This window comes from Pseudomassariella vexata (assembly GCF_002105095.1).
Source record: "Pseudomassariella vexata strain CBS 129021 chromosome Unknown BCR38scaffold_1, whole genome shotgun sequence".
Taxonomy (NCBI): Eukaryota; Fungi; Ascomycota; class Sordariomycetes; order Amphisphaeriales; family Pseudomassariaceae; genus Pseudomassariella; species Pseudomassariella vexata.
This window is the reverse complement of record NW_024467956.1, coordinates 373,427-394,214: the sequence shown is the minus strand read 5'-3', so window position 1 is coordinate 394,214 and position 20,788 is coordinate 373,427. Positions and strand designations below refer to the sequence as shown.

The 20,788-nt window shown below is 50.5% G+C and overlaps 5 protein-coding genes across 5 annotated transcripts; 3 read left to right on the top strand and 2 right to left on the bottom strand.

Moving 5' to 3' along the window:
- Positions 1 to 3,229: 3,229 nt before the first annotated feature.
- BCR38DRAFT_331128 (FMN-dependent dehydrogenase) lies at positions 3,230 to 4,679 on the bottom strand (the record flags this gene model as incomplete). The annotated part of the gene is made up of 4 exons (XM_040855030.1): positions 3,230 to 3,499; positions 3,572 to 4,406; positions 4,455 to 4,515; positions 4,565 to 4,679. The coding sequence occupies 4 exons, from the start codon at positions 4,677 to 4,679 to the stop codon at positions 3,230 to 3,232; spliced, it is 1,281 nt and encodes a 426-aa protein (XP_040720574.1).
- Positions 4,680 to 6,589: 1,910 nt separating this feature from the next.
- BCR38DRAFT_1991 (uncharacterized protein) lies at positions 6,590 to 7,979 on the top strand. The gene has a single exon (XM_040854086.1). The coding sequence runs from the start codon at positions 6,704 to 6,706 to the stop codon at positions 7,757 to 7,759; it is 1,056 nt and encodes a 351-aa protein (XP_040720573.1). The 5' UTR covers positions 6,590 to 6,703; the 3' UTR covers positions 7,760 to 7,979.
- A 156-nt stretch (positions 7,980 to 8,135) lies between these two features.
- BCR38DRAFT_404112 (uncharacterized protein) lies at positions 8,136 to 10,691 on the top strand (the record flags this gene model as incomplete). Its single annotated transcript, XM_040857811.1, has 3 exons — positions 8,136 to 8,808; positions 8,865 to 10,477; positions 10,530 to 10,691. 3 exons carry the CDS (start codon positions 8,136 to 8,138, stop codon positions 10,689 to 10,691), a joined length of 2,448 nt encoding a protein of 815 aa, XP_040720572.1.
- A 5,038-nt stretch (positions 10,692 to 15,729) lies between these two features.
- BCR38DRAFT_491785 (uncharacterized protein) lies at positions 15,730 to 16,771 on the top strand (the record flags this gene model as incomplete). Its single annotated transcript, XM_040864684.1, has 2 exons — positions 15,730 to 15,860; positions 15,919 to 16,771. 2 exons carry the CDS (start codon positions 15,730 to 15,732, stop codon positions 16,769 to 16,771), a joined length of 984 nt encoding a protein of 327 aa, XP_040720571.1.
- A 3,113-nt stretch (positions 16,772 to 19,884) lies between these two features.
- On the bottom strand, positions 19,885 to 20,428 carry BCR38DRAFT_491783 (uncharacterized protein; the record flags this gene model as incomplete). The annotated part of the gene is made up of 2 exons (XM_040864683.1): positions 19,945 to 20,428; positions 19,885 to 19,909 (listed from the first exon to the last, which is right to left on the bottom strand). Exons 1-2 carry the CDS (start codon positions 20,352 to 20,354, stop codon positions 19,885 to 19,887), a joined length of 435 nt encoding a protein of 144 aa, XP_040720570.1. The 5' UTR covers positions 20,355 to 20,428.
- Between the last annotated feature and the right edge of the window lie 360 nt (positions 20,429 to 20,788).

Sequence of the window (20,788 nt, the reverse complement as noted above, 5' to 3'; positions counted from 1 at the left end):
GCCCACGGGTTGCCAGATCTCCGGAGGGACGCCGGCGACACGCTTACGGCACGTACACATGACGAGAAGGCAAAATTACTAGTTGAGAGGTTCTTCCCAGACCCGTGTATAGATCTATCGGACCTCGATCGCGGCCTATTACAGACGAGACCAGAGCTGAACGTCCCTAGGGAGGTGAACACAATGGATATCGAGCCTATCATCAAAGGAACGGCTGCTTGGAAGGCTCCCGGCGACGACCTGATCCCCACTGGCCTGCTAAAGGCCTGTGGTGAACCCCTATGGGAGATCCTAGCGGATCTGGCAACAGCTAGCTTTAGGCGGGGGTACTACCCGGAACGCTTCCGCTCAGCGAAGGTGGTTGTTATCCCTAAGCCTAATAAAACGACAGCTCAGAAGCAAACCCCTGGCGGCTGGCGCCCCATTGCCCTGCTTAGCACGGTAGGGAAGGTAATAGAGACGGCGATGAGCCAGCGTATTACCAAAGTAGCTGAGGCGGCCGGCCTACTACCAAACGGCCAAATGGGTAACCGCGCTGGGAGGTCCACCGAACTGGCAATACGTATAGTTGAGGACGTGGTCTATACGGCGTGGAGACGCGGGGGTATCGCCTCGCTGCTACAGCTGGACATCAAGGGGGCATTCGATACGGTTAATTACAGACGGCTGATTTCTATATTAGCCCGGAAAGGCTACCCGGAGTGGGTTCAGGAGTGGGTACGCAGCTTCGTGGAGGATAGGACGGTACGCCTCCGGTTCGATGGCAAGGAGTCAGAGCCAATCCCCCTATGAGCTGGCGTCCCCCAGGGGTCACCGCTATCCCCGATACTGTTTATATTATACATTTCAACGCTGTACGAGGAGCTAGCGGAGCAGCACCCACTACTTTTAGTAGTCGGGTTCGCGGACGACACGAACCTGCTAAGCGTCGGCACCGATCCAGACACGACCTGCCGCCGGTTGGAGGGCGCATGGGCTACGTGTCAGCGGTGGGCAGTGAGGCACGGGATGGAGTTCGCCCCTGATAAGAGTGAGCTAATGCACTTTACTAGGGCCCGAGAGCCCTTGCCGCAAAGTATTCGTCTTGGAGACGCCACAGTGTCGCCGGTAGTCTCAGCGAGGTTCCTAGGAATCTGGTTCGACCGCAAACTGACGTGGCACGCCCATGTTGAGCGTGTTAAAACAAAAATGGCAACTCAAAAGCTAGCCCTGACAAAGCTAGTCAATATGTCGTGGGGCTGCGATCTTATACGGGCGAGGCTGTTATATACGGTGGTTATCCGTAGCGCGATCGCCTTCGGGGAGACCGCGTGGCATACTATAAGTGAGGAACCGGCAGGGCCAGCTAAGAGCCTGATGGGGATACAGAACGAGTGCCTCCGGGTAGTCTGTGGCGCCCACAAAGCGACGCCAGTTCGCCACCTGGAAGCAGAAGCAGCAATCCCGCCACTAGATCTCTATCTTAGTGCCCGGGCTGCTAAGTTTGAAGAACGGCTACGGCTTAGCGGGAAGAGAAATCTGCTTCGCAGCGCGAGCGCTAAGGCGTCACATATACTCCGGCAGGATAGGCCGGCGAAGAGGAAGCAGGCGTCGCAGCTACTCCGACCGGCAGGGTACACTATGGAGAAGGAGGCCCGGGGCTTCGAGTGGATGAGTGAGGAAAAGGAGGTCCCGGCTGCCCTCCTCGGCCACTGGAGGAAGAGATGGCTCACCGGAGCAGAGCATCACGATTGCCAACGACGCGCTATCGCTGAGGAACCGGAGGGCCCTTCGATGCAGATACCGAAAGGGGGCAAGTATTTCAGCCTGAACCGACTGGAGGCGTCTACGCTGTGCCAGATCAGGACGGAAAAAATAGGACTAGCAGCCTTCTTATTCAAGACAGGGGCTTTTGGCGTGTACTCGCCGCTATGCCGCTGTGGCGACGCCCCTGAGACGGCAGAGCACGTAATCCTCTTTTGCGGGCTGTTGGAAGGACCGAGGGAACGATTACGGGCCGCTATCGCACCACGGCCACTATACTCTCGCAGAGACCTCGCAACGGCGACAGGAGAACCAGTAGTTAGTGGGACTATTGTAAGGTGGCTGCTAGGGACGGGTAGGACAGCTTCAAGGCCCAGATAGCATCGATCTTCTCAGGGGGGACTTTGTTGGTAGGTTGAGAACCAACATAGTATGGTAGTGAACGCAACGCAGTCGCCAATAGGGCGAACCGACGACGCAGCGTATGTATTTAGTCCAGCCATTAGGGCACGGTTTGACATACGGGAGTACTGGTAGAGGTACCGGGGGCTTCGAGCCTACGGCGTATTTAATAATAATAATAATAATTTTGTTTGCTTATTATCCAACTTTTCCAAGCCGTTGGGCCGGTTAAACCCCTTTTTCTAGCCCCAATGATGATATATTACAGAATGTAGGGATCTGCATTTGACTGTGCACATCACTACTCAATCCGAAACCACGGGTCATTGCTTAACGTTTTAATGTCCTTACGGCCAAATCCATGCACTTGATATTTCGGACTCTTGAGGGATCACTTCAATTCAATGCTTTGTTTGTAATTTCCAATTGCACTGCCACTATTAGCTGGTGTATTGATTGCCAAAATATTCGCCTCGTTCACCACCTCACTGCCGTCTATACGGTACCAACACAGCCCTCAACGTAACCTACTTCCGTCCAATCAAGTTCGTCACCACCTGCCGGGTTTCGGACCCCAGCTCTGGAGGTGCGGGATCGGAATGATCCGATATCTTGTCTCTTCCGGCATACCCCCATCAGAGTTTCAAGTTCCATCTGAAATCAGTGGAAAACTGCAATAGTCTGGGCCCAAGCATGTGTAAGCTTTAAGGTTTTCCTGAGTAAGCGGCTCTTGGCTGAAATTGAGTTTGCCATTGACACTCGCCTTGCATTATCCGGTAACGTAAGGGGGGGAATCCCTGCACTTGTCGATCCCACTGGCTGGTATGAGTCGCATTCGCAAGTGAGCCATCGCTATGATGAGTCGGGCAGATATGACCGCGTGTAGTTTTCATGGCAGCAGTTGCGAAGGTCAGAATAAACGAATGGAATAGAGAAGACTATAGACAAGTTGTAAGGCCAACTACTTTGCCAATATCAGTTCGGTATCTATAAAGTATTGCGCATGCTCAATTTACTCAATTCTCTTGTGTCGCAGCATATCAAGCCACCGATTCCCGGTGTCCAAGTCCATGGCAATCAGGCCTTAGGTAAGGTCTGGCGTACCCGGAAAGTATGTTCCCCTCGGCAGCGAGTCAATTGCATCGCGATTAATATCCCTGATCTTGGGGTATCCGGCAACATTCATCATGATGTCAAACTCGGCCAGCAGGCCTTTGACAACATGCCGCACGCCTTCCTCGCCGGCGGCGCCCAGTCCCCAGACCCAAAGCCGGCCGATGAAGACGAACTTGGCGCCAAGGGCGAGAGCTTTGAAGACGTCGGCTGCACCGCGGATGCCGGAGTCGAACATGATCTGTGTTGGGGAGGATTAGTAGCTGCAGGGGCGGACTTGAGGGCAGTGGGGCATGTCGATTTGAAAACTTACGTATGTTTGGTCTCCAACAGCATCAACGATCTTCTCTAGAGCGTCCAAGCTGGCGATGGCGCCGTCGACTTGCCTCCCGGCATGATTCGAGACAACAATACCATCAACCCCCATCTCGACCGCCTTCCTCGCATCAGCAACGCTCTGTATGCCTTTTAGAATGAACGGTTTGCCTCGCGATATGTGTTTCCACTGTTCCATCAACCACGGCAACCGCTCCCACGAATGCGAATACCCATGCCAGATATTCTCATCAATCCACTTAGCGCCAACCTTTTGCCTGTCATTTACAGGATCGAGCCTGGATTCTTTCAACTGCTCCAAGAACGCAGGATCCAGCAGGCCCAGGTCTCCCGAGCCATGTTCGTGGTAGAACGCATAATTGCCAACGGCAACATCGTCGTGGCTCCAACCCAGCTGCCACGTATCGGTGGTGAGGATGCATGCCGTGTAGCCTGACCTGTGCGCGCGCTCTAACATCGAGATAGCCACATTGTCGTCTGGGCTCCAGTACAACTGGAAGAACCGCGGTCCGCTGCCGTTGGCTGCGGCCGTGTCTTCGATGCTATAGCTGCCAGCTGAAGAGAGGCAGTAGAGGAGGTTCAGGTCTCGAGCCACCCTCGCGGGGGCGAGTTCGCCCGTGGGATGGTAGATGCGGTTGATGCCAATTGGGGCGAAGCCTATGGGTGCCGATACCCGATGTCCAAAGATAGAGGTGGCCGTGTCGCGATGATTTGTGTCCACCAGCGTCCGGGGGATCACTTGGTGGCGGTAGAAGGCGAGCCGGTTCGCGTAGTGTGTCCATGATTGCCCAGCATTACACGATGAGCACAACCTGTAGGTGGATAAATACGATGTGCATATAATTCCGAGATGAGGGCACACAGCATACCAACCGCCTTCCGTCAGACGCTCTTTGGCGAGCTCCTTGAGCTTGTCTGGATCTGCACTTGTGTGAGCCGCGACCACGAATGGGGAACCATGACTCCACACCTGTGTTCAGAGGCGGATGTCTGCCTTCATTAGGGGCCCAGAAAAGCTCTCTTTGCATTAGGCCCCATTGTGGTGTGGTTCGATTATAGATGTTTGGATTCCGCGGGTCGCTCATCTTGCTGGTGAAGCAGCGGTGAACCAGGAGGGTCTTGCAATGCTACGTACTATCGGGCTTATTAGATGTAGCAAGAAGTTATGTATCGAAAGTATCCCTGTAGAAGAGAAGCAACAAATAAAAAGTAATTAGCTGAAAGAGCCTTAAGCATACAACGTCATGTTGTTCTGCTGCTAGTATGGTATGTAACACGCCAAGAGGTTGAAGTCTGACTATTAGGCCATATGTAACGGTACTTACCAACTGGAAAACCCGCTTGTTTGGCCGTATAGGCGACCGACTGGTAATGCAGCATTGTCGGCGCGGCCTCGGTAATCAACTCACTCAGATACCTAGGTAGGTTGTATGCGACGTGGCAAGCACAAGTTGCTGGACGATACCTTGCGAATAAGCTATTGTACATCTGATTCACGACGGGATACTATTGTTTCAATTTGCAAGCAATTCTAGGAATGAACTGAACTTTACAAACCTCTGTAGGACTCTGCAGGAGCAAAACCGGCGGCTTTGGACTATTGTCTTTGAGTGGTGACATCAAAGCTTGAAGGACGTCATACTGACATGTAAGCAATGAGACGAGCCAGAGCAGCATCACTCTATCCACATTGACGGATTCCAGAGCTATTGCCAGCAACTAGCAGAATGACATTGTTCCCCACAAGATGATAAGCACCGTAAACAGAGGCGAAGTGCTCGGTTACTTACTTAATGGCAACGACAGCTTACTAGATATCTGAATCGGTCGAGTTTCCGAACAAACTTTATCCGTCTAAACTCTTGGTTTGCCGTCAAACCCGAGCTCCGGTCTCGACGGAAATATTTTAAGTCTGAACTGTGGCCGGCCACTCTGCCGCTGGTTTTCGACTCACATGGATTCTGGACACTGCTACAAAGTAAGAAGTACGGGTCCGTCCAAACTACCTCCTGTAGTGCAGCTGTGGTACGATCTGGCCCTGAAAATTACGTTCGTCCCCGTGTTCAACTACCAGCATACTGGCAACCACCGGTGAAGTCATTGCGCGGCTTTGATTGGAGAAATGGCAACACGGTGTCACGCCTCGAATCTAGCGACGGCGCTCCGGTGCGTTCGTTGTCCAACAGCGAGCGCCGGGTCGCCATTGACCGCTGCTTGCAATGCGTTGGGGTACCAGGTGCGGTTCAGTAACTGTTGCCCTAGACATCATGCGTCTGCAGGCGAGCGTTATTGGAAATAGGATCATGCTGTGTGTGGTATTGGTATTGTGGATCATCGATGAATATTCGTCGTTGGTTGTTGGAGGTGCTTGAGGAGTTCGTCCACGTCAACTTCAGAACTCAAGAACCTTGAAAGCGAAACCAGTTGATGGAGCCGGTGCCGGAGCTGCATTGCCCGACCACAGCCAACGGTTTTCCTGCGCAACCGAAACCTCGGAAATGTCATTGCCCGTCACATGTCCCTATGGGTCGAGCCGTCCAAAAGTTGTAGCACTTGAAAAATGAGAACAGCTCGTTCCTGCCGCCAAGAGCTGTTCAAAAATTTCATGTCGAGCGCTACTAACATTTCGATACCCTTGTCATCACATGCCACTTGATGATCTGAAGCCGCGCCCGAGGACTCGGCATAAAGAATTCTGCATAAAAAATTCTGCGTAGAGAATTCTGCATTGAGACTAAAACATTTTTATTCCACGCAAAGTGGCAACCATGCTGTACGCATAACCGCCTCGCACATGCAGGTGAGATCTATCCGCCCCTCTCATGCGGCTCTGCGGCGTGTCAAGGGATCAGGGTCGATGATTGCTGTCTGCACGGAACCCGAAAGCAAATATGCTAACCTAGCATATCGCAACGAGGCCTCGGGATACCCAATCAGGCATGGTCTTTTTCTCCATGCGGCCCTTCTCTGATTTCACATTTTTCCATAGCCCGAACAACTTCTTCATCTTGAAACACCCCAGCACCAACTCCACCGTGTCCACTTTCCTGCTGCTTTTTCTGTTGGCGTTTCTGCTGGCTGCTACCTTGCTCGAAGACAGCTCAACTCCATGGGGCCAATTAGTCACGACCGTTTATCTGTACACAGGAGCGACGCTGCAGTGGCAGCCATCCGAGGACATTGCAGCGCATTTTTGGCTATAATTACTATCGTCGTCGCAACTAATGAGTATCACATGACTGACCGAGCCATGATCGGCATGTCCGGCCGCATAACCAACCCCACCACGTGGAACATCTTCCTCATGCTGCAGCCGCTCACGATATCTCCATGGTGTTTAATTGTTCCATCTACAGCATATGGACTGTTCTCTCCTCGTCTTCCAGCCCGTCGTCCCGCTTTTCGCGTCACGCAGCCGTTGTGGAAAGGGGGATTGGCACGAATATGGCTATGTCCTGCTCCACTGCAGCGGGTTCACACCTTGGCTGGGCTTGCATCTTCGAGCCCAATGATCCTGATCATTGAATTTGGTGGGGTTCGTCAGAAAACAAATTTCTTCCAAGGTTGCGTGCCAGGTGTGCTTCGCACTCAACCCAATGCCCACGCCGCCCGTAAGCAGCTTCTGGGTCGTTTCGACAAGCTCCCGCACATTTGTAATAGGCCACCGCAGATCTCAAGAGCTCTCTTCAGCTATCTTTGGGTTGGCAAGAGCAAGTGCTCCACATCGGCCCGTTACCTGTTCCCTGTCACTCGAACTACAAAGAAGGGGTTTTCACATCGCCACCATGGTTGGGTAAGGAGCTTTGCAAGCTCAACACGCAGCCCAGCTATCTCCATATTATCGTATACCCACTGTCGCGCCGCTGTCGCGGTTCTCCACCGAGTCATGGGTTCTCTTTGTACTTTGCTGCTTCCCTCCCGTGCATATGGGGAGTACTCTCTCTTCGAGGCTTCTTTCTTCTCCCCTTGGTCCTATCCCATTCTGACGTGGCCATCTCGATTGATCGACACGATCAATTTATCGCTCCCCGCAAACCCCGTCTGTCTCTCTTTCGACGCTTCAAGACGACAAACGAGTTCTGGAGAAAACCGAGCTGATCCAACTCAACATATCAACTCCACTTGCCCGTCTCTCATTTACATATCAAGCGGTGGACTGGAATAGCCAGCTTACGCCGGTCTACCACGCTGGGATATTACCAACAATAGGACCCTCGCTACTACACTGGGATATCGGACGCTCTCATACTATTACACGCTTGATGCGCTGTTCACCTTGCTGATTCGCTTGGTAAAGGGAAGAGGGAAGCACCTAAAAAAAAGGCCGATAAGCAAGTTTGACCAATAACAAAGTTTATGGAAGCCACGATACTATGCTGAACTTCATCCGCCATATCTTATCTCCGGCAACTGCTTTGGCGCCACAATAAAGCATTCTCCGATATCTATAATTTCTTCATCTACTTGCGTCTGTACTAGTAGCCTAAATCATCAGCTTGGCAAAACCTAGCTACCACTCCTCATACTCAAATCATATAGATATGGCGGAACCGCAGAAGACCCCTCTACTTCCCTCCCAAGAGAAAGAGACCACATCGCCACCAAATGGCACCACCACCACCACCAGCCCAAGCCAAAATGGCGGGAAGAAGGAGAAGGGACGAGTGCGATTTAATAGCACCGCTGGGGAAGCGCTCCCCAACACACCAAGACTCAACAATGACCATGACGCTATCCAAAGGGAAAGGACTGCGGCTTCCTCTGAGGCTGAGGACTACTTTGGTCCCATGGTGAAGAGACCGCGGCCGTCCATCGTCCGAGGGAGCTCGTACAATTCGTTTCTCGACAATATGGACAACGACAACCCGGAAATCAGCCCGGAAAAGGCCCAGTCAGCTGCCGCTGCCCACCAAAGGGCGCAGGCGTGGGCGCAAGGTGTGGATACTGAGAAGTTGGGGCCTTGGTCCGCTCAAGATACCAGGCGCAGCTCGTATGACTCGGAGGAAACAACACACAGCGCGGGCGGTCTGCTTGGTCCAAATTCCATAGCCCTGAACAATCTCATGGCAGCGAGAGAACAAGCAAATCGTCAGGGCCAGCCCAGCACTGCGAAGACGATGTCACAGGATAGACGCGATCTGGAACTCCAAGCTTACAACCTCGTCCGAGCCCACACGGTTCTGAACTCGGATTTTTCGCATCGAAGTCAACCAGGTTAGCATTCTGACCCATATTTGTTTCTTTCACCCGTCACTGACCAAATTGTGTAGAGACGAGAGATCCGCTGATGCATGCCTCGGGTGACGATACACCTGACCACCATGCCGACCATGGACGTGAAGGTGTCTTGTCATCTCTTCTGAAGCTCTACCATTTGCAGAACGATCAACCAGAGCATGGCCGGAGGGACTACAGCAGTGGAACTAACACCCCTGGATTCACAACTCCCGGTTCGTCAGGTGCAGCAACTCCAACGCGCCGCAAGTGGTACAAGCAGGAGAAGAACCGGTCGCAGGACACACTCGCCAATCTCACAAAGGCGTCGGCCATTCTGTCTATGGACCCGAATGTCGGACCACGAATACAGCAAGGAGAGGCGGAGTCCAAAACGCGGCCAAAGCACAAGCGAACTCATAGCGCCAGCTCCAAATTCACCGCAATGATCGGCAAACGAGCAGAACAGGAGGCTAGAATCACGATACACGTTGCCGACATCTTGAAGCGCCAGGAATATATCATCAAACTATGCAGGGCGTTGATGTTGTTCGGGGCTCCAACCCACCGTCTCGAAGAGTACCTCAATATGGCTGCGAAGGTCTTGGAGATACGAGGCCAGTTCCTCTACATCCCAGGGTGCATGATCATTTCCTTCGATGACATAATGACGCATACGACTGAGGTGAAGATCGTCCGAACAGTGCAGGGAGTCAATCTCGGGAAGCTTAAGGATATCCACGAGATATACAAGGAGGTCCTGCACGACGTCACACCGCTGGATGAAGCTATACCCCGACTCGAGGAGGTGACAGAGGAGAAGGATCGATTCCACCCATGGGTGAGAGTCATGATGTACGGCTTCGCCTCCGCCACCGTTGCACCCTTCGCCTTTGGTGGTCGGCTTATTGACATGCCGATTGCCTTCATACTGGGTTCCTTAGTCGGCATTTTGCAGCTCATCATTGCTCCACTGTCCGACCTATACAGCAACGTGTTCGAGATCATGGCCGCGATCCTCACCAGCTTCCTCGCCAGGCTATTCGGAAGCATACGGGGCGGAGAGTTATTCTGCTTCTCGGCACTGGCACAGAGCTCTATCGCACTCATTCTCCCAGGTTACCTCGTTCTCTGCGCAGCTCTCGAGCTTCAGTCGAAATCAATCGTGCCGGGTTCGATTCGAATGGTATACGCCATAATTTACTCGCTCTTCCTCGGGTTCGGTATCACCGTCGGCACTGCCATGTACGGTATGATTGATTCCAACGCCGTCTCAAGCACGACTTGCAATGACACGATGGAGGACAAGTACTTTTTTGTGTTCGTACCCTTGTTCGCCTTCTGCCTTATGATTGTCAACCAAGCCAAGTGGAAGCAGATGCCGGTCATGACTGCCATCGCCTTGATCGGATACGTAGTCAATTACTTTAGCAGCAAGAAGTTCCCCGCGAGCGCGCAGATTAGCAACACATTTGGTGCGTTTGCGATTGGAATCACGGCCAACGTGTACAGCAGAGTACGTCATGGAGTGGCCGCCGCCGCACTTCTACCAGCCATTTTCGTGCAAGTGCCAAGTGGACTTGCTGCATCCGGGAGCCTTCTCAGCGGGTTGAGTACGGCTAACCAGCTGACAAACTCCAACTCGACTGCAATAAACGGCACTGCTACAGTGAGTCAATTCCGTCCCATCCAGTCTGCCTTTCACCACTGACCACTAGCAGCTGATCCAGTTGTCTGTTGTCTCGAGCGACTCTCAGAATTTGGTCTTCAATGTCGCAGCGAGCATGATTCAGATTGCCATCGGCATTACGGTTGGCTTGTTCGGGTCTGCGGTTATTATTTATCCGTTCGGCAAACGGAGGAGTGGGCTGTTTACACTTTAGACAGCATAGAATAGAAAGGGAATAGAGTTTGGGAAAGCATCGGGGATAGATTAAATTCGGATACACGGCCAGGCATGTTAGATTTAGACAACAGGATTGTGATACCAGGTAGCGATAGGGTGCTTTTGTGGACAGGTGGCCACCGGCGTTTGACGTTTCAAATCAGAAATAGGCCGAAGTCTTACGACTTCTGGGCTTAGGGTAATAACATATGATACCTAAACAGGATTTCACTAATCACGTACTATGGTCATGTTCTAGCTAGCTGTGAAGTGGTCGCATTTTAATCCGCTACTGTATATATTAAGCATTATTTAAAGTCCTAGTTATAGCGGTTGAGACTTGTACTTTATATTCATCCCTGAAGTTAAGTCTACTGCTTGGCGGAAAGTGGAGCCTTAGTTACAGAGAGGCGCAAGGGACTCAGACACGAACTAGTATATTTAGGAACCCCCGAATGCTTTTATAGCGATTATTATTGGACCTTCAAGGCTACTACATCAAGACTGCCAGTCTTGGAAGAACATATGGCCACTTACCGTACGTTATGGGCCAATATGAGCACCACCCATCGAACCACACAAGTCCTGCCTGTGGGACAGGCATCATTCATTCCTGTCTATATAAGGCCCTCATGGCCGCCGTCAACTTCGTTCAGGATTCCCGAGAGATCATGACACTTTCAATACAAGACCATTTGCCCACAATCCAACAATTATTTCCTAGGCAACTTCGTTATACTAATACCGCCCCCAATACTCCGAATGAGATACTACATTTATAAAGCTAAGGAAAAGCTAATAAAAATGCTATAACGTAGTCCACGGTCCAATTGCACACTTTGGCAGACCTTATACGACAATGTATAAGTTAATTCAACCACAACGCCTATCATGAATTGAAACTACTCAGAATCGTTATCTTCAGACGTCTCTACATCATTTCCACAAGTGCGCGCATTATGTCCGGGCTCGCCGCAGATTCTACAGCGCCGTACACGCGCAATTCGCCGCCTCGTACGACCACCAATTTGACGAAATTCGTCATGTAACTGCCCATTAACCTCTCGTTGTACGCGTTTAAAAACGCCGGTAAAAAGTCTTCTTTCGAGATATGACTTATATGTGCTCGCATGAGATCTTCGATTTCTTTTCCGTACGCTCTTTTTAACCCGCGAAAACAACCAAAATCAAGAGGCTGGAGCTTATGCGACGAATGAGGAGGCATACAAAGCGTGACGATATTGTTAGCTTTGCAATATACCTCGAAATCGGTCGAGTGATGGCTTTCGTGACCGTCGAGGATCAATAGGCGATGAGTACCTTTCGTACGACACTTGGTGTGATGATCGAAGTGTTTTATCCAATCTTCGCCTCTCTCGTTCGTAGTCCAGCCATTTTTAGTAACTGCGATAACCCAATCAGGCGGTAATGGGCTGTTTTCGTACCATGAAGAGAGGTGGGTTTTGCTGGCGAAAATGATGTACGGAGGTGTCAGGGTACGGCTAGGCCGAAGGCAATAGTACAGAGTGATGGGGAGTAACGGGCGTCCCTCCTACGTAATACCGGGTGGTCACTGGCGGTCTCAGGTAGGGGTGCCCACGGTGATGCATTGATCTCTGTCCTCTCTATCTTCCTCCGTCTCGACTCCTTACTTATAGCCAGCCGAGGTTCTCTCTTGGATTCTGGATGTTTGCTTCCGTATGTCTGTGTTCCTCCGACTTCGGCCAATATCTTGGACAGCGGCTCCTTATCTGCAACCAAGCGATTCCCTATCCGCTGCAAACGGCTTCAACGGCTCTCATTCGCCCCAAGCGGCTCTCTAGCCGCCACAAACGGCTTCCCGGCTCCTCATTCGCCACAAACGGCTTCCTACCTGGTGGAAGCCGGCCCGCCTCGGATGACACTTGTGGCTCTGACAACTCCTTCCCTATCCTACTTCGAAATGGTCCTTATATAGATAGCAGGGTACACTATGGAGAAGGAGGCCCGGGGCTCCGAGTGGATGAGTGAGGAAAAGGAGGTCCCGGCTGCCCTCCTCGGCCACTGGAGGAAGAGATGGCTCACCGGAGCAGAGCATCACGATCGCCAGCGACGCGCTATCGCTGAGGAACCGGAGGGCCCTTCGATGCAGATACCGAAAGGGGGCAAGTATTTCGGCCTGAACCGACTGGAGGCGTCTACGCTGTGCCAGATCAGGACGGAAAAAATAGGACTAGCAGCCTTCTTATTCAAGACAGGGGCTTTTGGCGTGTACTCGCCGCTATGCCGCTGTGGCGATGCCCCTGAGACGGCAGAGCACGTAATCCTCTTTTGCGGGCTGTTGGAAGGACCGAGGGAACGATTACGGGCCGCCATCGCACCACGGCCACTATACTCTCGCAGAGACCTCGCAACGGCAACAGGAGAACCAGTAGTTAGTGGGACTATTGTAAGGTGGCTGCTAGGGACGGGTCGGACAGCTTCAAGGCCCAGATAGCATCGATCTTCTCAGGGGGGACTTTGTTGGTAGGTTGAGAACCAACGTAGTATGGTAGTGAACGCAACGCAGTCGCCAATAGGGCGAACCGACGAGGCAGCGTATGTATTTAGTCCAGCCATTAGGGCACGGTTTGACATACGGGAGTACTAGTAGAGGTACCGGGGGCTTCGAGCCTACGGCGTATTTAATAATAATAATAATATATAGATAGCTAGGCCGCCGCTTGTGTTAGGCAACCTTGGTGGGCTTTGCCAAGACCACCAAGGTTACCACGTGACTTAGCCCTTCGGGACTAAGTCCAACCTTCGTGCTCCATAGGACTAGATAGAATGTCATGCTTTTACAACCTCACAAATCTTTGACCACCTTTGCGTGTAACAGCTTGGACCCGGCATAACAGCAGGGTCGGCGATGCCAAGGATCTTGACTCTCGTCATCCCAAAGCTTCACATAGATTGTAATCATGATTCGGGAGTCTTTTGTCCGAAACACCCCTCCGGCGGCCCACCGGTGTCCTGCGTTCAGTGTCCTGACACCCACTGGTGCCTATGGCATTCTGTTCTCTGACAGGAGGGAGGGCATAACCGGACGACCCAACGCCTTGAATAACTGTAACCCATTCCCGATTTCCTTGCTGGGCTGCTCTAGGCCTTCCGCGCCGATCAGAAGTCGTCACGACCATTTCGGACGAGATTTGGCCCATCACAAAACCGGTCTCGTCGAAGTTGTAGATATCCTCCTCCTGGATCGCGTATTTCGCAATTGTATTCCGTACCAGGTCAAACCACGCGCGATACGCGTCGGGGTCTTCGCAGAGGACTCTCTGATAGTCTATCCTTCGATTTAAACGCGTCCGGAGGTCTGGTTGTCGTCTTACCAAGCTCGAGGCCCAGTTGACGCCGACGCGTCCCGCGTCACGACTTCGAAGTAATCGGTTGGCCATATCTTCAACACCACTCAATCGGGGAGGAAATGCTCGCGAATCTAGGTCGGTTATATGTCGTACGATTGCCTCTTCTTCGGAAGGAGTCAACTTTTGCGTTAGTGATCGCGTAATCGCTCGAGCGGTTTTACCGTCGCGTCGATACGCAAGGGTTCTAAAAGGTACGTTATAGATCTGACCAGCGCAACGTACACTTAATTTTGGATCAGATTGAAGCGCATGTAATGCTAGAATCATATTTCTTTCATTTCAAGAACCAACCATAGTTATGTGGTGAAAAACCGCAGGTCAAAGTGGTAGCGTACGAAAATCTGCCGAAGTGTGCAATTGGACCGTGGACTACGTTAGATAAATAATACTATATACATGTTCACACGGTTAAAGTTAAATATATTAGGAAAGCTAGTAAGGAACCCTATATTTCGGTAACCGACAAGACGCTTATAGAAAGCAGGATCTATTACGGCGATCGCTTCTTTGTACCCCCTAATAAAGAACTCTGAAACATGGATCATCTACCAGATATACTCTATAGTCCTAGCGGGCTGCCCCGGCTAATCTGAAATAATCGTCTTTACTACACGAACGTACTAGCAGCCGAATATATTGAGGTATGCTCAACGGAAAATTTGCAGTCTTTAGAGACGAATGGTGCGACATAACTGCGGTTGTTTTTGAATTCTTCTTTCTGGCCGAATATGCACAGCAGTTTGGGACCGCCGGCATGTTTGCTATGTGACCTACGGACGTCTCTAACATCAAATAAATGCATGGCTCGAGGAACCCCACACCACACCACATTCGGGTATTGCGCGTACTAGTTCGTATTGGCATTGAGTTAAAGTGGTTAGTGATGTGGAGATAAACATCTTTGATACCAATTGCCAGGCTATCCTGTCGACATACGTGCCAACCATACCATCAAGTTGGCAGAGCAGCGTGGGGGTAGCTCCGCGTTACCGATTATGCCAAGCGCGGATATTGGGCGATCTGCTATCGTGTTCATTATTTCAAGCGCCAGCGCCTTGACGAACTTGTTGATCTGTATTCCACTCGCTGTGGCTCTATGGTGCTGGACAATAGAATCTCTTGAGGTCTTTGCGTTTGCGACCTGCTAAACCATCGGTCTGGGATAGCCTATGATCCATTTAGACTGAGGACCGTGCCTTTGGAAATCGTCATTGGCAAGCATATTGAGTAGGGGGTAATTGACCATCGTAACAAGCACCTTCCAGTGATGTTGGCATACACCGAGGAATCAGCATTCGGGGTCAGTTGCGAAAGCTGTAGTTCGCCACGGAAGGGACGTTGGTCAGCTCGGAGTAACCCGACGCTTAGAGCCGAGTTATTTCAGCCGTGGACGTTTAGAAGGGTAGGCGCGTGTGTAAGTGGACTGGTTGGGAAGGAATGTCTGAGAGCTCGTCTAGGCAGGGTATTTAAGAATTCCAGACTGCAGGCTGCTTGCACGGCTCTCCTTTTCCAACATCGCCACTATCACATTGTCTGTCTGCCGCTGTTCTTCGTCTCTTCTTTTTCTTTTTCTGGTTTTCTCTTTTGGTTTTGTTTCGAACTAAAAAGGCCCTCCCGGGCGTTTCTTCTGTTGCGGCCACCATCATGTTTGGTTTCGGCAACGAACTTGCCGCCGGCATCATGATCGCCGTCGTCAGCAGCATGATGACTCAGTTCAGCTATGCTCCCGGCCTGGAGGATGGCCACCCTGGCGCCATGACAGTCGCGGTCCTGAAGTGCATGGTGATGATCATCATCGCCCGATGGATCATTGAGTTGCCTCTCGGCATGCAGGCGGCGATGCAAGTTTCCCTTCATTTCTCCTTCTATCAACGAGGCCATTCATCCAGTTAGTTTTATCGATAATGCCTTTCATCCGCTCGCTTTCATCAAAAAGGCCTTTTGTCCGTTCACTTACATCCATGGGAAGAGACTCTATCGACACCGAGGCGGTAAAAGTAGAGGGACACAGATAAACATAAAAAGGTCCTGCCTCAGCCAGGTGGAAACAACGGTCACTTCCATCAACAAGGCCTGTATTTCATTCTCGACAGTCAACACTTTGCGATTGATGGGATTATATGATCATGAGGTACACAGTACTGACAAAGTGAGCAGCGAGCAGTACAATTGGGCGCGGATGCTCGCGCACCGCGAGTTCATGGACCAGGAAGATAAGCACGTCCGCGCCACTCTCGTCCTCGAATCGGTCCGCAAGATGCTTGGTGTTGAGGACCTCACTAACACTGAGACGCCCATCTCCGAGACGACCTACGAGCGAGTTGCCGCAGACCTCGCGAACGACTACAAGGCTGCCCTCGCGTTCCGAATGAAGGCCATCTACGGGATCAAGAAGTACCCTTCCATTGAGGCTGCATTGAAAGACGCGGCAATTGGCACTCTGTTTCTCGTGGCTGGCACCATCTGCACAATCTGGCCGTATTGGGTCTTTAACGACTTCTTCCCCTGTTTTGCTGTGGCTGCCCTGTCTGGCGGGGCCCTCATATTCGCTGCGGGCGGTTTCATGTGGGCATCATGGACGAGCAACGGCTTTATATGGATTGGAAGCGTGAAACTGCTGGCATACATGGTGGTTGCAGTAGGAGCTACGTATCTGACGCAGTACGGCTTCGCCAAGGCCAACTGAGGGAGGTCGCTGCCGGACAGTAACAGAATGGGCTGAGGGAAGAGATCTCGTCAGCACTTTTTTAACTACTGATGACCCCAATGCGACACATTAACACACAACTGCAGTCTCTTTCAGGTCAGGCACTTGGGCCCAGTCCTTTCGTATATTTAGCTCGATAGGGTGAGAACTAGCCTCTATGATCTATGGAGGATCTCAGACAGACAAGCAGCGAATTTGGGCAGATATCAAGCAGCCATAATCGAGGTTATTAGATTATCTGCGACCATCAAAGACATTTCATCGCTGTTGAAGCACAGTATAGAGTCCTTATAGATTGGCAATCTCATAAAAGCTCTACCTAGAATCTTCAGTTTGGTGTCTTCTGAGCACCAAAACGGCGACAAGATGAATGGGACAAGGAGGTGACCGAATAAACGCAATAAACGGCGCACCAAGGGTTTAATAGTATGTAGTTAGCTTAATATTCCACTGTACTTAGGAGAACTAGTATAACTTAATAATACCGCCGAAGTACGCCTTTTATTATATCATAATTTTGTATGTTCCTGTTTATGTCGGCCGTATAATGTTGAGGTCCAGAACGGTCTGGACCTCACCAAGCTGAATATTTTGGCCATCGATATCGACTTGGATGCCAATACGACCCAGAACCTTAAACCCATTTGGAATGAGCGCAAGCAACACTGACCATTCGGAGCATCCAGGTCCCACCGAACGGGTTCTCAACAGATTCTAGACGTCTCCCTAAAATAATTGAGATAGCTATCGGCAAGTGAAAACCCTGCAAATTGCAAACACCGTCCTAAGTCTTGCGTGCAACGGTTTGTTCCTTTCTTGGACAATCATGGTAGCCTTTTCCACATCGGAGGGCATTATTAGGCGCGGCGAGTCATCATCTCGCTTCCCAGCTGCGACACCGGTCCCACTTGTCTGTACTGGCTCATCACCTTGCACGATTTCAGTTCTCCTCTCTCAGCTAGCGTATCAAGTGCTGACGCATTGGCGGTTATGATGAGGTTGAGGCAGCCGTGGAGAATCTCAGAGGTAACACGTTTCAACTTCAAGCAGCTGAGAATGACTATCAGAGCCAATGCCTCAAGACAGAAAGGTCATATTTTGGGTACAAAAGAAAAATAATCACTTTAAATAGCGAATAGAGCAACACCAATACAAACACCACATAAGCCAACAGTGTTAGTATACAAAACTCGGGGCATCTTGCTAATAGAATCAACCACTACAGTTACGATATCCCCGAACAAGGACCATATAGAGAGGGATACCTAAGATATGTGAGAACGAGCAAATCAGTGGGGCACTGTAAGTTTCAGTACCATATAGACAGCAGTGATACAAGTATTGCTGTATTCACAGTCTAGCAGGCATAAATTCGTGATTAAATACCCAAATATACTCGAACACGAGGATTCGGTGTCAGAGAACTGAATGCTACAGGCACCGGTGGGACACCGGTGGGGCCCCGGTGTAGGGAGGTGCGAGTCATGACCTAATATGGAAGTCTTGGTATACGGAACAATCGGAGGAACTAGTGCTCTACGGCTCCGACTCCGGGCTCTAGATATCTATGTAAGGGGGAGGTGTCTAGGAAGCAGATAGAGAGGGTAGAGATCAATGAAACATCGTGGGCACCCCTACCTGAGACTACCCGTGATCGCCAGTGACCACCCGGTGCTACGTAGGAGGGACGCCCATTACTCCCCATCACTCTGTACTATTGCATTCGGCCTAGCCGTACCCTGACATTCGGCTAAACTGACGTCCGGAGAAGCCAACTGCTACTGTGGAAGAAAGCCATTGGGGTACTGAAAGTGCACCTCATAACAACATTAGCTTTGTGAGAAGTTTCTGATATAGAATATAACAATCATAACTAGAAGACAGATGCTTGCGACATCGCCGTGAAAAAATACGGGTACAGGAACAGAGCCTTAAGAAGAAAGTTGGAGAGACAAGCAGGAATTCACCCCACAAGACTAAATGGATACCGAAGAGTATGGTACACCGGTTTCTGAATTTGACTGTGCCTTTTGGGTTTACTTGTATTCATCGGTTATATGTAGACTCCGAATTAATTTTATTTCTATTGAAGACCAAGATGTATTTCTCTCAGTCTAACATTATGTAAACCATAGCTTATACTGTGTTCCAAATATTCCCAAGTGAAGATTTACCCTTGATCCGGAATTGCCAGCACATGCAATGAAGTCAGCACAGTCATCGAGAAGTGTTGGGTTGTGGGCAAATGGTCTTGTATTGAAGATTCCATGATCTCTCGGGAATCCTGAACGAAGTTGACGGCGGCCATGAGGGCCTTATATAGACAGGAATGAATGATGCCTGTCCCACAGGCAGGACTTGTGTGGTTCGATGGGTGGTGCTCATATTGGCCCATAACGTACGGTAAGTGGCCATATGTTCTTCCAAGACTGGCAGTCTTGATGTAGTAGCCTTGAAGGTCCAACAAGCCTACTGCTTATGAAGGCAGTGGAGTAAACTAGCTGTTATCTATGAAAATGTTAATAGGGGCCTATGCTCCTATAACCTCTCCTAGGCTGCAAAACCTAGAAAGAAGGCGAAAGTTCCGTCTCATTTTTTCCTCCGTAATACTGGAAACCTTGCCCCCACAGTCTAGCTACCACTGGTGTAAATACCAATTCCTCGTAGCTATTTTCGTACTGGCTAGGATACATACTTAGTTGGCCTCAGGATAACAGAGAAGACATATTTTCCACCACTTTGTTACATAAGAGGCATGATTTGGAGTCATCGTAAGTTATGAAGGGGCGAGCAGTTAGCCTAAGCCATCCTGTACCACTAACCCTGCAGTGCTATTCATATTCAGCATTGCATTTCGGGCCGATCAAACATCAGATCTGTCCCCTATGTTTATCTTACCACGTCGCGCATTTAATCCCTGAGAAGATATACAGATACATTAGATGTATTAACGTATATTGATTGTAATATCACGTTTATCCAAGACACTCCGCTTTATCAATGGTGGACTTTACGCGCGACACATCCAGACGATGTGTAATTTTTCAAGCGACTTGTGGCTCATCTACATCTCATCCCACGATTAATAGCCCCTAATAGCCGCCACCACCGACGTCGCTATCCAACTGAACAGCAGTAATCTCAAAACCCACAAAATCTCTTCCATCCCCTTCTGAGCCTCATTGTACTTCTGCATCTGCGGCAACAAAATCCTCGGACCCACCGTCTCGCTGTCTCCCTTCGCCCAGTTCTTCTTCAGAATACGCCGCGAAGTCTCCACGGCGCCCACCATAGCCGGCGAGATCAGGTACTGCACCTGTACGCTCAACAAGGAACCCCAGAGAGCTAGGGTCAAGGCAACTGTCAGGGAGAGCAAAATTGCGGCGCCGCCAGAGATCTTGACCTCTTTTTTCTTCTTGATTTTGTGGTCGAGGACCATGGAGTACTTGGCGTACTTTGTGATTTTCTTGTACACGAGGAGGTTGTTTAGGGTTTGGAGATATTGCTGGCTGCCATAGATGGCAAGCGTAGCTTGGAATAGGTGGAGGGTTCGAAGGAGCATTTTATGGCGGATTGCCAGGTGTTGTTCAAGGATGGTCGAGGTACGAGGGTGGAGTGTTGGCTAGATGAGTGTGGGATGGATTTAGATCTGATGATAAAAGTTGCAGAGGTGCAGTCCCTTCAATGGTGCGTATCTTTGGTGGATTTCAGTTTAGCGTGCATGAAACGAAACAGTCCAAAGTCTTGACAATACGGACATGCTTGTGGCACATTGGTCTCTTTGACCTCGCCCCAAAGTGCCGTTTCATATTCGTATTACTGCACAAGTGGCAAGTAAGACTGGGATGACACCATAATCCGAAGAGAGAAGTGAAACCCTCAATATGTCCCGAGCCTCAGGTGGTGGATGGTTTGATGCCAAATTAGAATGAATAGTGCATTAGCGCGACGGGATATAACTCCATGACTATTTATAAAGATGCCACTCTTAAGTTG